This window comes from Myotis yumanensis, unplaced genomic scaffold (assembly GCF_028538775.1).
Source record: "Myotis yumanensis isolate MYYU_CA2020_CCGP unplaced genomic scaffold, mMyoYum1.0.hap1 SCAF_16, whole genome shotgun sequence".
Classification (NCBI taxonomy): domain Eukaryota; kingdom Metazoa; phylum Chordata; class Mammalia; order Chiroptera; family Vespertilionidae; genus Myotis; species Myotis yumanensis.
The window spans coordinates 15,808,070-15,825,292 of record NW_027223767.1 but is presented as its reverse complement, the minus strand read 5'-3'; the positions used below and the strand labels follow the sequence as shown (position 1 = coordinate 15,825,292).

Sequence of the window (17,223 nt, the reverse complement as noted above, 5' to 3'; positions counted from 1 at the left end):
AGTGCTGCGTGGCTGAAGGTGAAACCTAGCCCCAAAGACGCCACGAAAGAGCAGTCTGTGGAGCAAGAAGGTGCTCAAGAGGAAAGTCAGCTGGGAGGTGCTGTTGAGCACGAAGCAGTTAGGTTTGTGCTGTTATTTTCTAATCTATGACAGTGTAAGGGCCCCTTTCACATAGATTCTAAATGAACTTTCTTCTCTTCCCTGTGTATAAAGTGGTTATTTAAAATGTAAATTATTAACATTTTCTGTCAAACTATTCAGCTTACACAGTGAATCCCTTTTTTATTCCTTATTTAATTCATTCAGAAATTATATGAGTGTCAAGTGCTTTACATGTATTAGCTCTCTTAGTCATTATAACCCTATAAAGGAGACACTGTGGTTATCACTCCCATTTTTCAAATGAAGCAAGACATGTTCAGTCAGTTACCTGTGGTCACACTTATAGTCAATGACCAAAGCTGGGATTTGAACCCAGGCAGTCTGCCCTGGATGGTGTGTTATTCTGGTTGCTCAGCACAGCAGGGTGTTTAAGATCTAGGATAGAAGTTGGAGGAAGAAAGGTTAGGAGAGGTAGAGTTGGGTGTCATCTTTGAAGCAGTGTTTGCATTAGGCAGGCAGGTAGGTGATATTTACAGGGAAGAAGCAGGAAACAGAATTTAGTTGTGGGTCAAGGATTGAGCTTTGGGCTAGCTCCCCGGGAGCAGGAATAGGGAGGGGAACCAGTGGAAGAACATCAAACAGGAAGGAAGAACAGAGCAAGGTAAGATGAGTAAGCCAGGACGAGAGGGCTCCAGCGAGGGGTCATGATTATCAATGAGCCTTTAAGCTTGCTTGTGCCATGGACTTCTTTGGCAGTTTGGTGGCATCTTTGGACTTTGTCCAACAAGAATATTTGTAAATGCATAAATAAAATATACATTTAACGAAATATTTTTAGAAAGTTATATGTGTATTAGTTGGCTGCCAGTTGCTTGTTTTGTATATGGTACAGTTGTGAGCGTTATGGAGACTTAAAAAAGGGCAAAAAAGACCAAATCCTAGCCCCTGCTTGTTTACCATCAGTAGGAAGGACTTGTCATTAGCTGTAATTTAAGATGGAACATGGTGGTTACCCTAAGAAGCAAAGGGTTAAGAACAGAGGTTTTAGAAGGGAAAATAAGTTAGGATTAAAGACTAGGCCCTAAATAGGGGATGATGCGGCAAGAACATTCCCTGCGAGGACAGCAGTGAAAACAGGTCTCTGCATTCGTTTGGCTGAAGTTGTTGAAATGATGGGAAAGCAGAAATGAATACGGACCATTAAATAATTTAATAATATTTACATATCCTAAACCGAAATAATCAGAGCCCATCCACATAGAGTTAGCTTTTCCCTTCTATTTGGCTTCACTGTGCCTTTAGGGTTCTCCGGGAGTCCATTTCTTTGTCTAGCCGTATAGCTACAGCAACAGCTTTATTTTGCAGTTGAACAGGAAATCTAAGTCCAGTGATGGATAGTTTTCTGGAGAATATTCGGGTGCAGTTTTTGTTGCTCTGCACACCAGGAGTGCTTGTGCCCGGAAGTGTCTTCTTACCCGGAACGTTACCTGGAGAGCTTACGGGGTCCAGAGAGGTTGTGTGACCTTCTGCGTCCTTCCTGGAGGCAGGATGGGCATTTTGGTATCCCAGTCTGTGTCTGTGGTATTGGCACCTGCAGACCGAGGCAGAAGTGGTCTGACTCTGTGTGTTCTGTCTGCTAGACTCGCTTGGCTTGATGCAGAAACTTCCAAAAGATTGAAGGAACTCGGAGAATTAAAAGCTGAAGAAATGGACAAAATGCAAAATCAGAGGTAAATATCTGTTTCTGGGGTAAAATAGGCTTGATATATATCAGTGATGGCGAACCTTTTGAGCTCGGGTTGTCAGCATTTTGAAAAACCCTAACTTAACTTTCGTGCCGTGTCACATATAGAAATTTTTTGATATTTGCAACCATAGTAAAACAAAGACTTATATTTTTGATATTTATTTATATATTTAAATGCCATTTAACAAAGAAAAATCAACCAAAAAAATGAGTTCGTGTGTCACCTCTGACACGCGTGTCATAGGTTCGCCATCACTGATATATATCATCTAACTGTTTTAACAGCTAGCTAATTGAAATTGTTTAAAGGTGAAGTCACACTTATGTTTATTGGCTGCCTGCCTGCTTAAAAGATTTTGAAATCACCTCAGAAGGCTGCAGTGGAGCCAGGATTGGAGCGCAGGGAGTCCTGGCGGCTGTGAGGAGAGCTGGGTGGCTGTTCTGTACTGTTCTCTAGGCTCCATTGGCTTGATGCTGAAAGGATTCTTGAACTTGAGCTTTCCTCTAGGGCAGTGGTTCTCAGCCTTCTGGCCCTTTAAATACAGTTCCTCATGTTGTGACCCAACCATAAAATTATTTTCGTTGCTACTTCATAACTGTAATGTTGCTACTGTTATGAATCGTAATGTAAATATCTGATATGCAGGATGGTCTTAGGCGACCCCTGTGAAAGGGTCATTCGACCGCTGAAGGGGTTGCGACCCACAGGTTGAGAACCGCTGCTCTAGGGTCATCTGGGTGGACTGTTTGCTGTCATTACCTGTAATTCATGCTGGTCTTTAGGTCTCTCCTTGCGGGGGAAGCGGGGGGGGGGGGGGGGGGGTGTTCAGGCTGTCCAGAGTGGAGTCTTCTGATGTTTCGCCTGGAGGGTAAGTGTCCTAGGGGCTGGGTTGGGGAGGAGGGTTGTAATTCCTACCACTTGGCATTCAGCGTGCATACATCCTCCCCTCCTTTTGGCAGTGTACCTACAGCCTCAGCTGGGATTGGCATCCCTTAGTCAAGAGACCCTTCCAGAGACTGAGCAGCCAGACTGCTCACAGTGTTGGAGAGAGGTCTAGCTTCTCGAACATCACTTGATGTTTGTCTTCCATATTTAAGCTACGCCTCTCAGCTCGCCCCCAGGCTAGACATGCCTGGCACCGCCAATCTTGCTCCTGTGTCAGTCAATAGTGCACAATGTGTGGGTGTTCAGTGTTCCCACGCGGGCTAAGTATCCCGCTTTCTCGGGTCAGCTACGTTATTGCCTTTGGCCTTCTGCCTCCAGCACCTTTCCCCTTCCCTTTGTGGGTGTATGTCTGACTCTATTATTGTGGCGCTTTGGGAGGGAGCAAAATTAGTTTCGTTTGTCCAGTCGTCTACCATCTTTAGTTGTTTAAAGGCAGCCATTCTTTTAAAATGTACTGAGAGCCTCACGTGCTTCATTAGATGTTTGATGCAGGACCAGCAGTGTTGCATCCACCTGGAAGCTTGTTAGAAATGCAGAATCTCAAGTCTCAGTCAGACCAACTAAATCAGAGTATGCATTCTATTTTTTATTTTTTGTTAATTCTCACCTGAGGCTATTTTTCCCATTGATTTTTTTAGAGAGACTGTAAAGAAGGGAGGGAGGGGGGAGAGAGAGAGAAAAAAAGAGAGAAACATCGATGTGAGAGGAAGCATTGATCGGTTGCCTCCTGCATGTGCCTAGACGGGAATTGGGGAGCAAACCCACAACCCAGGTATGGGCCTTGACTGGGAATCAAACCCGTGACCCTTTGGTCTGCAGGCTAATGCTCTAACCACCGAGAAATACTGGCCAGGGCTCAGAGTCTTATTTTAACAAGACCCTAAGAGACTCGTATGGCCCTTAATATTACGGAAGCATTGCCCTGGCCAGTGTGGCTCAGTTGGGGCATCGTCCTGTATACCAAAAAGTGGCTGGTTCGATTCCCGATCAGGTCAGTACTCAGGTTACGGGTTCGATCCCTTCACATTGATGTTTTTCTCTCTCCCCTTGCCTCTGTCTAAAATCAATGTGAAAGAAAAATTAGGTAAGCATTGAGGGTTTATAAACACTTGATTTTCCTTCACCTGGAATGGTAAATAAATATGTAAAATAGAATATTTTCTTGCTTTTGATTTTAATTCTCTATTTTATTTGTAAATAGTGTTTCTGCTACCCAGTTAGCAGACCAGGTAGAGAAGGCAGTCCTGGAGCGGTTGAAGCCTCTGCTGGCGCAGGCTCAGGTAACCCGCTTCACCTCATTTGCTTGCCGTTGGGAAGTTCCAGAATAGAAGGAGTTGCTGACCCCTCGTAGGGCTGCGTGTCTGGCAGATGGATGGTGCAGCGCTGAGCCGTGCTGCACAGTGTGGTGCAGTGCTGGCTGCTAGGGCCTTCCATTGTGGGCTGGTGACGAAGACAAGCGGGGGAGAGAAAGTCCCACTTTTTAGGAGGTGAGATTTTAGTTTGGGGAATGAGTTTAGATTGCATTCTTCATTCTTTTTAAAAAATACATGTTTTTACTAATTTTAGAGAGAGGAAGGGAGAGGGAGAGAGGGAGAGAGGGATAGAAACATCAATAATGGGAGAGAATCATTGATTGGCTGCCCCCTGCCCGGCTCCCACTCTGCCCCCCACCACGGATCAGGCCTGCAACCTGGGCATGTGCCCCGACCGGAATTCGAACCTCGACCTCCTGGTTCGTGGATCAGCACTCAATCACTGACCATACCAACCAGGCACAGTTTCCATTCTTAGTCAGATGTGTATTGGTGGTCATGCGTTTAGCTAACTGCTTCTGCTCTCTCACTTCAGTGGTTTGAGATGATTGACTCTATTTTTCAAAAGGAGAGAGATTTCTGGGTACAGACCAGGGCTTTTTTGAAGATGGCATTGCATACAGCATCAGCAGCAGGTTGTGCATCCTCTTAGGCTGAATGTTGTGGCCAGACCCTGTGGATCCACCTGTAAATAGGAACAGTCTGTGTGTGTGAAAGGATGAGGCCATAGAAGAATATCAGCATCTTAAATGGAGTGATTGGCATTCTGGGCCCCTGAAAAGGTCACTGAGTTTCTGTAGCTCTAGCTTAAGAAATGTTGAATTATTATTAGAGTCCATGGGAATCTCAGGACTATAGAACTGGGAGGGGTCCTAGAGACCATGTCATCCAACCTCTTCATTTTATCAATGAGTTAACTGGAATAGAGAAGTGGAGTAGTTGCATAAAAACACACAGCTACTCTGACAATGTTTACAAAGGGAGGAAAAGGGGCAGAAAGCCAAGATCAACACATGACATTTATTTTCATAAAGACAGAGTGCTTCGAATTGCTACAAAAAGCCTCCTGTAGCTAAAGCTGATGAACAGTTCACACAGAAGTTACTCCATTACAGGATTCATTTGTACTAATATGGGTTGTAAATTTTTATAATTCATGAGCTTTCTTGTCTGTTTTAATAGAGAGTTAATTCTTCTGTGGGAGCAGATACTCATTTGAAGGATCGCCCATCGGTAAACACAGGGACAGCCCAGCCTGCAGAGGAGGTGCGTGTGGTATTATTACGTGATGATGTCTCAGTTGTAAGGAAAATGAGGCGCACATTGCAAACACTTTGCAAACACTAGATTATCTTACGCAAGAAGTGGAAGTTATTTTTCATGTGTGGAATGTTCATGCTTACAGTGTGTATGTAGCATGAGGAGTTAGATCCGCCTTGCAAACAGCTCTGGAGCCACAGGTTCTTGTTAGCGGCTCTTTTGCGCTCCTCGTGATGACAGAACGTGGGTGCACTGCGTGACCCTGAATGCTGATGGCCTCCGGCAGGAGAATGGCTGTCCTCATTTCCTTTCATTCAGCCTGGTTTTGCTCATTACTGGCCTAATTTCCTTTGTACTCGGGGCCAGCATATTTTGAGTGTCCAGTAATGACCAATATCTGGCTGCACAGAGAGAAAAGATAGCCCAAGGAAAAGTGATCACATTTGAGGGAAGAACAACAGGCTTTGTAGTTGTCCAGCCTCTGGAGGACCGCGGGCGTGCTCCCACCGGCCTAGGCTGTGAGCGGACGGTGCCGACTGCACCACTGACCCGGTGTGCAGGGTGGAAACAAGGTGACGGTGTCTGCACGAGCAGGTGTGCAGCTCTCGGGGTCAGGAGGGAGTTGGAAGGAAGCGCCACCAGTCCAGCCGCCTTAGGAACAGGAAGGAAGGTAGCAGGTTTCCAGGATGTATCCCTATTGTAATTATTAGTCAGAGTTTTCTTTATAACTGCACCATGATTAAATCTCAATGTGTCTCTCTTGCATTGATGTTCCTAATCTTTGTGATTATAAGTTTATTGTACAATATTTTATGACAGAATCTCATGTGAGGTGAGGCTTCTGAGACTGGTAACTGAAAGCCTGCATTTAGCTCTTCCAAATCGGGGATGCTATGTTCTGGTGCAGATAGCCACCAAATGTTACTTTTATGCTAGTAAAATACGAGGCTAGGGAGGCAACTCCACAAATGAAGTGATTATAAATGCTGTCTGTGAAGTGGACATGTGTGAATATTATTAAGAATAGTCAGTCTTGGGCATGATGAGGGGGGATGGAGGGTTATGTGGGGATAAGGACACATATGTAATAACTTAATCAAAAAAAATATATAAAATAAAATGCTTCATCTAGGTGTCAAAAAAAAAAAAAAAAAAGAATAGTCTTCACCCTGGCCCGTGGTTAGAATGTCAGCCCGCACATCAAAGGGCTATGGGTTGCAGGTTCAATCCCTGGCCCGGTCAGGGCATGTGCAAGAGGCAACCAATCAATGTGTCACACTCTTGCATTTCTCTCTCTCTCTCTCTCTCTCTCTCTCTCTCTCTCTCTTCTTCCTCTTCCTCTCTCCCTCTCTCCCTCTCTCCTCCCTCCCTTCCACATTCTCTAAAATCAGTGGTAAAAAGTATCCTCAGGTGAGGATTAACAACAAAAAGAATGATTAGCTTTCTATGTAAGAATTACACAGATAAGTTTGCATTAAATGGTCTTTACTATAACTTATGGAAGAAGAAAAAGTATTGTGTTGTGGCCGCTGTTAAACATCAGGATTGTTATAAAGAGTTTCATACACAGCACCGTCAAGAGTCAATGCTTTTAGCCCTGGCGGTTGGTTGGGTGTCATCTGAAACATTGATGTGAGTGTGAAACATCAATTGGCCGCCTCCTGCAAGCCTCCCACCAGGGATTGAGCTGGCAACCTGGGCATGTACCCTGATTGGGAATCGAACCAGCAACCTTTCGGTGCATGGGACAATGCTCACCAGCCAGGGCATAATTTTTATTTCTTTAACTTTGATTAAGATTGGATACTTGTTCATATCTTTACTGGCCATTAATAATATATTTTCTTCTGTGAACTATTATTGTGATACTTTACACAGACAATACTAGTATTACTTGGTTAATGCTACTGTTTAAACGACTGGTAAAAATTGTACCGATGTTAATGATTTTGATATTTACTAACTCAGAGGAGGTAAAAACTGCCAGTTGGATCACCATGTGGTGGGTTATGATCAGCGTTAATCTTTAGGTTCCTCTGCTGGCTTTGGATTGCCTTCCCATCCCCCTCCCTTGTTTCGTAGGCTACTGCTCTTGATTGTAAATCCAACAACAATCCTCAGCTGGACGATATTTTGGAAGATACCACTCGTGAGCTCCGGGCTGTGACTCACTCTAAGATCTTGGAGCCTGACGCCTTAGCCACCTTAGGGGACGGCCTGTGTCTGGAGACCATGCTGCTCCGAATGGAGGAAATGGAAGTAAGGTCTGGGCTGCAGGCTCTGGTTGGCCATGGTGTTGGTGGTGGGGGCGGTGGCGCCTGGCCCCTGCTGAGCGCAGGTCCTCTGCGTGCGTTTCTGTAGATTAGCAGGACTTCAGAATCACATCACTGGTTTTAAATCCTAGTTCAACTGCCAACCAGGTGTCTGACCTTGATAAAGCCACTTACCCTCTCTAATAAGTAGGGTGCTTTTAAAGATAAAACATGGCGTGAAGCCTCATCGTGCTGATAGTCGCTTACTACCTGACACATACCTCAGGAAGCAGCCGTTATCGTGACCCCCTGGTATCCCTGATGTGGTTCAGAAAGCACCAGGACATGGGCTTCCTCAGGCCTCAGCTCGTAAATGCTGCTCATCTGCCTCTGCTGCCCAGCTGGCCTGGGATCCTGACATATCACAGATACGTTTGCTGCCTATAATTTCCACCATATGACTTTAGAATGCTTCTCAGAATCTTCAGTCTCAGACATCACCCAACCCAATCCCAGGACTGCTCAGAGCAGGAAATGGAGACCAATAGGGAGTAAGTGATGTGGCTAAGGTCACAAAAATTCCCGCCAGAGCTGGGATGAGACTCCGTTCCGGTCTCCTAACACCAATTCAGCGTTTTCTTTATAACTGCACCATGATTAAATCTCATCGTGGCTTTGCTGCTAAACAGAGACATTCGCGGGAAGACAATTTATGTTGCTTTTTAAAAATTTAAAGATGTGTAGTTTCTCCTAGTCTTTTAACTGATTTCCCTGTCTTGGGAATAACTGTCTAGATCTGGTGTCCAATGGTAGTCTCTAGCCAAATGTGGCTATTCAAATATAAATTAATTAAGATTAAACACACTACTCATATTTCAAGTGGTCAGTAGTTTGTGGTTACTGTATTGGGCACGACAACTATAGAACACGAGTGACCCGGTGCATGAAATTCGTGCACATTAAAAGGGAATTAATTAGAGGAAATATTTTAATATTGCTATTTGCCCTTTCTCTATAAAAGAAGTGTCAGAGATGAAAGAAAATTAGTAAAATGTATATGAAAATCTTCCTCCTGTCAGAGTTTAGGGCGTGCTAGGGGAACCAGAGTCAAGTCCCCGCCCACCCACATGCACCTCAAAATCGCACAAGACCCAGACCCAGCTGGCCCCACACCCATTGGGCTAGATCCAGACCTGTCTGGCCCTAACCCCGTCAAGCCCCGCAGGATGGGGCCATGGCCTCAGGTCGCCTGGCCTGGGTCAGGGGGTATGGCCTGAGTCCCCGATCAAGCCCTGCCAGGCAGGGGGTGCAGCCTCAGGTCCCCTGGCCCAGTGTCGGGGCAGGGGGCGTGGCCTGAGGTGCCCCGGGCCGGGGCAGGGGGCACGCCTTGATGTCCCTATCAAGCCCTGCTGGGTGGGGGCGCATCCTCAGGTCCCCTGCCCCGGCCCAGCACCACGCAGCCTCACGTCCCTGCTGATTGCTTGTTAAGGCTCGTTACAGGAACTTGTACTCTGCTGTGGGTGCAGCCATCTTGTGTTACGGGAATCCCACCTCTGCTGGGCACAGCCATCTTTGTGATGGCATGATGGTCAATTTGCATATTCCCTCTTTATTAGATAGGATTTCCATCCTCACAGCAAGCTCCAGTGGGCAGCGCTGGTCTAGATTAGATTAATTAGATTAATGGCTTCAATTTTAGACTTCATCTCATAAGCTAATCACTTCCTGGCCTGGCAGATGCTCATTTCTGGCAATGTGTCTGTATCAAATGTATCTGCTGAGCTATGACATTCTTGCTAGCTCTGGTTTGTAATGAAACTAATTTATTCTCATCAATTAAACTTTTTTTTTTTTTTTTAAAGAAATACCAGGAGACAGTTCGCCAAAGATATAATAAAATTGTGTATTCTGATCCTCAATTTTGGATGCAGGAAGAAAAAAATGGTGAGTGCTCCCCTCACTTTTTCCCCACCATTATATTCTGAAAATTTTGAACATACAGAAAAAATTCTACAGTGAACACCCATATACCAACCTCATAGATTCTACAATTAACATGTTGCTGTATTTGCTTGCTTTATTTATATTCTGTCCATCCATCAATTCACCTTATTTTTTATATGTTTCAACTTGTGTATTAGCAACTAGAGTTTAATATTTATGGCTCTTTTTCCTTTTGAGGTAAAATTTACTTATAATAAAATGCACAAATCTTAACTGTCATTTCATGGGTTTTGATAAATGGACATATCTTTGTTATCCAAATGCCTATCAAAATATAGACCAGTGGTTCTCAACCTTCCTAATGCTGCAACCCTTTAATACAGTTCCTCATGTTGTGGTGACCCCAAATTTCATTGTTATAAATTGAACATAATTAAAGCATAGTGATTAATCACAAAAACAGTATGTAATCATATATGTGTTTTCGGATGGTCTTAGGCGACCCCTGTGAAAGGGTCGTTTGAACCCCAAAGGTTGAGAACCACTGATATAGACTATATCACCTCCAGAAGTTCTCTTATGCTCCTTCCCAGTCAGTTCCCATGACCTAAGCAATAATTGTGCTTTTTTGCTCACTGTAAATTAGTTACCTGTTCTAGACTCTCACATAAATGGAATCATACCTACATATGTTCTTTGCCTAAGACTTCTTTCATTCAGCGTGATGTTTTAGATTTATCTATGTTGCTCATTTCCTGTTGCCACTGTAACAAATTTAATTTTGTAACAAAGCACAGTTTCAGTATTTAAAACACACATTATATTTGACTTCTGGAGGTCAGAGTCTGAATCAAGCCTTAAAAGCCTGAAGTCAAGGTGTAGGCAGCTTCTAAGGCTGCCTGCGCTCCTTCACTTATGACCACACTACTCCAGACTTTGTTTCTGTGGTTAAATCTTCCTGTGACTGCCTATTATAGGGCACCTGAGTTACATTTAGGGACAACCCCGATCCTCTAGGATACTCTCCTATCTCAAGAACCTTAAAGTCCCTCTTGCCATAGAGGGGAACATTGACAGGTTCCAGGGATTAAAATGTGGACACTTGGATCAATTCATTCCTTTTCATCGCTGAGTAGTATTTCATTTTATGCATGTGCCACATCTAGTTTATCCATTTGTTTGTGCATCTACATTTGCTTGTTTCTAGTTTTGAACTATTAAAAATAAGTCTGCTAATAATATAGCATGTCCCAAAAAATGTATACACACTTAAATAGCTTATAACTCACTTAATTTTCACTCCTTTTCAGGTTTAACTGATTTGATATAATGAATGAAGCCAGACTAAGCTTTGAATAAAGAAAATTTATCCTAAAGTGCCACTAGACTTTTTTTTATGGGGATACATAAAAGATAAAGTTTGCCGTGGCTCAGTGGTTAGAAGTCAGCCTTTGAACCCAAGCGTTTCGGGTTCGATTCCGATCAAGGGCACATACCTGGGTTGCAGGTTCCCTGTCCCGATGGGGGCACACATGGGAGGCAACCAATTGTTGTGGCTCTCGCACATCAATGTTTCTTTCTCTCTCCTCCTCCTTCTCCCCTCCCTGCTCCCTTCCACTCTCTCTAAAATCGATAAGAAAAATATCCTCCAGTGAGGATTAACAACAACAAAAAAGATGAAGTTTACTATAGAAAACCAGCAACAGTCTACAAATTGAAGGTGCATGAATACTGAACTGAAATGATTTTTTTTTCTATTTTTATTGATTTCAGAGGGGAAGGGAGAGGAAGAGAGAGAAACATCAATGATGAGAGAGAATCATTGATTGGCTGCCTCCTGCACATCCCACACTGGGGATTGAGCCCACAGGCTGGCATGTGCCCTGAGCTGGAATTGGACTGTGACCTCCTGGTTCACAGTTTGATGTTTAACCACTGAGCCATGCCGGTGGGCTGAAATCATTCTTGATGTTTGTGATTCCATTGCTTTGTGTTATCAGCAGTGCCTGGACCAGAACAGTCATCAATTTGAAAACAGGCACTGATAAAAAATTATTCATTTCTGTAGGTTCTTTTAAATTTTGAAAATGAATTGTATGTTAATAAACACTGACTTTCTAATCATTCAAAGTGCATATACTTTTTTTGGAACACCCTGTATATTCATGCATAGCCTGTGTGGACATACTGTAAGTTTTTATTCTTCCTGAATAAACACCCAAGAGTAGGTTTGCCAGGTCATGGGATAGGTGTATGCTTAACTATAAAAAAACTATCAAACCTTTCCCCAAAGTGTCTGTACCAATTTACACTCCCATCTAACTGAGTCCCTATTGCTCCATATCCTTGTGAACATTCGATGTTGTCAGTCTTTAATTGTAACCATGCTGGCGGGCATGTGGTGATATCTCATTGTCGTTTAAATTTCATTTCCATGGTGAATACTGAGGTTTAGAACATTTTCAAGTGACTATTAGCCATTTTTATATCTTCCCTGGTGAAGTATTCAAATCTTTTGTACATTTTTCTAATGGGTTGTCTTACTTTTGAGTTGTAGGAATTCTTTATGCATCCTGGGTATACATTCTTTGCCATATATAGTTATTTTTAATAACAACTTTATTAAGATACTAGAGGCCCGCACTTGGGGGGGGGGGGGGGGCCCTCAGCCTGGCCTGCACCCTCTTGCAGTCCAGGATCCCTTTCGCAGTCCGGGAACCCTGGCTCCTTACTGTCTGCCTGCCTGCAGCGGAGGCAGGAGAGGCTCTCGCTAGCCGTGAACCTGGCTTCTGGTTGAGCGGCGCTCCCCTTGTGGGAGCGCACTAACCACTAGGGCAGTGATGGCGAACCTTTTGAGCTCTGCGTGTCAGCATTTTGAAAAACCCTAACTTAACTCTGGTGCCGTGTCACATATAGAAATTTTTTGATATTTGCAACCATAGTAAAACAAAGATTTATATTTTTGAAATTTATTTTATATATTTAAATGCCATCTAACAAAGAAAAATCAATCAAAAAAATGAGTTCGCGTGTCACCTCTGACACGCGTGTCATAGGTTCGCCATCACTGCACTAGGGGACAGCTCCTGCGTTGAGCGTCTGCCCCCTGGTGGTCAGTGCACATCATAGTGACTGGTCATTCAGCCACTTGGTCGATTTGCATATTAGGGTTTTATTATATAGGATAATTTACATACCATAAAATGCATTCTTTTAGTAGTTTTTAGTATATTTACTAAGTTGTGCAAACATCACTGCTCTCTAATTCTAGAACCTTTTTACACAAAAGAATCACCCTAAAAAGAAACCCAGTACCCATTGCAGTACCTCCCCACTGTCCCTCTCTTTCCCCAGCAGCCACTGACCTACTTACTGTTTGCAAATATTTTGCTCCATCTGTGGCTCACATATTTATTTTCTCAAATGTGTTTTATTATAGGAAGATACTTTTACTTTTGACAAAGTCGAACTTTCCATTTTTCTTGTGTCATTTTTGCTTTCTTTGATTTAAGAAACCTTTGCCTACTCCCAATTTGAGAGAGTGTCTTGTTTTCTTCTAGAAACTTTATGGTTTTAGTTTTCATGTGTAGTCTGATTCATCTTGAATAAATTTGGCCTGTGGTTTGAAGTAGAAGTTGGCTCATTTTTCCTCCTTAATGGATATCCATTTGTTCTCATACCATTTGTTGAAAAGACCTTTCCTTTTCTCCTTCACTTGTAAAAATTCATTCAGACAAATTTTGGCTGCAGTTGCTAGGCTACTATCACAGTTTTAGCCGGGAAGTGTTACTTCAATTCTGTTTAATGCAGGCTTAACAGTTACTACCTTCCTCAATGAAAGGAGGTGAATAAAAGGTGGTTAAACATTACCTCTGAAGGAATTTAAGTACGATGATTACTAAGGGCTGTAAAGGAAATTGTGGGTGTAGGTGGTTTACAACAATAGCCTATGTCACATATAATTTTTTTTAATCCTCACCTGAGGATATGTTTTTATTGATTTGAGAGAGAGAGGAAGGGGGAGAGAAACATTGATGTGAGAAACATTGATCTGTTGCCTCCATAGGTGCCCTGACTAGGGACTGAACCTGCAATCTAGGTATGTGCCTTGACCAGGAATCAAACCTGCAAATTTTTGGTGTACGGGACAGCGCTCCAACCAACTGAACCATCAGACCAGGGCTTCACATATAATATTTTTAAAATATGGGTTTGGGGTGGGTGTCATTTTAGAAAAAGTGTTCTCCATGCCAAATTTTGACAGAAGGATGAGTCATCAAAGCACAAATACTGACTTGTTCCTTTTATGTTTTCTGCCATTTTCAAGTGCCCTATTCTTTGCTCCTGTTGGTTCTCTCTTCACCCCAACCCTAATCCCACTCCCATTTTCATCCTCGTAAAACAGTCAACGCCACCCTTGGGGCCCAACTCGCATGACTCCCGTGGACCGAGCGTACAGTGCTCCGCCTGGGATGCCTGGACTGGAACCTGGCTCCCTCCCTCTAAGGCCTGTGGGCACCCATGGGCTCCGACCTGTCGGCCATTGTAGAGCTGTTTGTTCCGAGGTCTCCTCTCCCAGCTCGGCCACAGGTTCTCTGAGGCCGGCAAGTTGGTCAAATTCAGTTGTGCTTCCCCTGCACCCGGCACAGGCCTGGCCCAAGAGAACCCCGCTCAGTGAATGGGCGGGCACTTCGGCACCTTTTTGTGTGGAAGCAGAGGGAAGCATGCTTTGTTTCACAGGTGGGTTGGCCATTGGCCCCAGAGTTGGGTTGCATAGTGCAAAAGGCAGTCTTACCTAGGACTCCATGTCCTCCTTTCCCAGGCAACTTGAATTATTAGTCACTGTCTATGACTCTGCATAAAGTCTAGGGATACAGTGAAGAGGAGCTCCTTAGAACACTAAGTGCTAAAATGAGTTTTCAGACACTTGAATTCCAGAATCACGGATTCATAGAAAGAACCCTGTTTCCAGTTGTCAGATGGTATGTTCAGCGGCGTCACACATCTAAAGTGACTCGAGTGGTGCAGGGTCTAAGTCAGTGATGGTGAACCAATGACACGTGTGTCAGAGGGGACACATGAACTCATTTTTTTTTGGTTGATTTTTCTTTGTTAAATGGCATTTAAATATATAAAATAAATTTCAAAAATATAAATCTTTGTTTTACTATGGTTGCAAATATCAAAAAATTTCTATATGTGACACGGCACCAGAGTTAAGTTAGGGTTTTTCAAAATGCTGACACGGTGAGCTCAAAAGGTTCGCCATCACTGGTCTAAGTGTATGTCCTCTCTTCTGTGAATAATTAAAAATTGATTGTACTCAGCATTATTTTTACAAAAACAGACTTTTGCAGTATTTCTGACAGTGAGAAATCACAAGCATATAAATGAGTTAAAGAAAGTTCTTTGAATTAGAGAGTCTCCTTACCTAAGAGAAGGACAAATCTTCCTACACTTGAAATACATTTAAAATTATAAATAATCCAGAACTCAAAAGAGCTGTCAAGCCTGCAGGGTCTAAATCAGCCGTGGGCAAACTACGGCCCGCGGGCCGGATCCAGCCCGTTTGAAATGAATAAAACTAAAAAAAAAAATAGACCGTACCCTTTTATGTAATGATGTTTACTTTGAATTTATATTAGTTCACACAAACACTCCATCCATGCTTTTGTTCCGGCCCTCCGGTCCAGTTTAAGAACCCATTGTGGCCCTTGAGTCAAAAAGTTTGCCCACCCCTGGACTAAGTTAATGTTCTGATCACATTATGCAGATTTTCCAGCAATGCCACAAATTAAGTCAGCTAATTAAGTGCTCAGGTGTAAGTGGGTTTTTCCCTCGCCCTAATTAAACCATTTAAAGGTTAAAAAAACAAACCCAACTGCTGAAGACCCTGGAATGAGCAGCTCGGTCCTGGAACTCGCGAGCCTGGGGCTGGGCACAGACTTCCTTCCGCCGTCTCGGAGCTAGCAGAGGCTTCCAGCAGCTCGCTGTTCAACAGCGGCGACTCCTCGGCTTGTGTCTCAGTAACTTCTGAATTCACCTCTTCTCTCTTCATCGCACTGCCTGCTAAACCCATTATGCTTAAGAGGGTGCCTGTGACTTCTCACGGGTGGTTGGCCGCAGAGACAGCTCTGATCTGTACCCTGACTCTCCTTTATATGAAGTCATTTGATGCCTCTCCTTTTCTAGACCAAAAACTCGCAGCAGTAAGTGAAGGACCCCTTTCTCCTCATCCAATCAGGATCACAAAGACAGTAGCCAGCAAGGACCCAGACGTGCACATCGTGTTGGAACGGCCCTGGAATGCCAAGTAAGTGCTAACGAGACTGACCTCATTGCAGTTGGTTGCCTTCGATGTTGATGAGTTTCATATTCCTTCAGTTCCCACAAGACACAGGGAAATTCTTTGAGCAAGATCTTGCCAAACTCCAAGATGGTTCAGTAAAGTAGTGTGTTTATAAGATGGGCATAGAAACTGTTGCATCTTGCCCTAGCCAATGGGCTCAGTGGATAGAGTGTTGGCCTGGGGACTGAAGGGTCCTGGGTTCGATTCCGGTCAAGGGCATGTACCTCAGTTGGAGGCTCCTCCCTGACCTGGGCCCTGGTCAGGGTGCGTGCAGGAGGCAACCAATCGATGTATTTCTCTCAATGTTTCTATCTTCCCTCTCTCTTCCACTCTAAAAATCAATTGAAAAATATCCTTGGGTGAGTATTAAAACACTTGGGTTGCGGGAAACGAGTTAAGTCGGCTCGCGTGAATTGCGCGTACTCCGCGGGAGCCGTCTTAAACTCGGTTCATATAGATTTGCGGTGGAGTGTGGGAAACGTGTAAACTCGGGCCGATTGTAACTGCGTATTACCAAATATTTCATTTCAATCGAACCCATACTTCAAAAGATATAGGCATTTTAACGCGCCATCTTATATTTTGGCGGGAAATTCACCCGCAACCCAAGTGTTAAATATATATATATATTAAAAAAAGAAGAAAAATGTTGCATGTTAAAGAGCCTGGATTTTTCTGTTGAAAGCATCATGAAGGCGCGGTGGTTATACTGAAAATTACTACAGGACAGGAGCTCCTACCCTGAGGAGGGTTATTCCAGGGGAGAGGGTAAACAGTGAGTGGTGATAACGCTGAGTTTTGTTCATTGTGAGAAAGAGAAATGAAAGTAAGCCTTTTTGGCAAACCATGAGGTGGGTGAACAGTTTGCCCTTGCTTACAGGTGATTTGAATGTTGTCATCATTTTTATTTGTTCTCAGTTCCCTGGATGATAGTGTGGGAACAGAGGAGAAATCGGAGAAAAGAGAGGCTCCCCTTCTCTTTCCTTCAGAAGATTCTGAGCAGAGAAAGGGTCGGACTGCCCTCCTGGTCCCCCCCGGAATGCGACGCAGCATCGGAGACTACTGCAGCCGCTACGACCAGTACCTCCGGATGGTCTCCCATGAGGCTGTGGGCTCCTTCAATCCGTGGGTGATTGCTGAAAGGTCAGTAAATGTTCCGTGCCACGTGCCAAATGTTATCCGACAGACAGGCTGGGGAAGGACTGGCTATGGTCTCATGCTTTTGGCCTTGGAGTTCCAGTGGTTGCTTTTGGGCTAGTGGCCAGGTTTCTCTGCGAATGTCCTCTTCCCAGAGAGAAGAGACTGTGGAG

The 17,223-nt window shown here is 43.9% G+C and overlaps 1 protein-coding gene across 2 annotated transcripts in view; it reads left to right on the top strand.

Moving 5' to 3' along the window:
• The window catches only part of KIAA0753 (KIAA0753 ortholog), a 61,015-nt gene that overhangs the window by 33,606 nt on the left and 10,186 nt on the right, over nt 1-17,223 (top strand). For both annotated transcript variants that reach the window (XM_070394401.1, XM_070394400.1), the window contains exons 10-17: nt 3-122; nt 1,743-1,832; nt 3,997-4,075; nt 5,291-5,374; nt 7,451-7,627; nt 9,483-9,564; nt 15,757-15,877; nt 16,832-17,056. In XM_070394401.1, the coding sequence (XP_070250502.1) occupies nt 3-122; nt 1,743-1,832; nt 3,997-4,075; nt 5,291-5,374; nt 7,451-7,627; nt 9,483-9,564; nt 15,757-15,877; nt 16,832-17,056 (978 nt within the window). The remainder of the gene's footprint in view (nt 1-2; nt 123-1,742; nt 1,833-3,996; nt 4,076-5,290; nt 5,375-7,450; nt 7,628-9,482; nt 9,565-15,756; nt 15,878-16,831; nt 17,057-17,223) is intronic.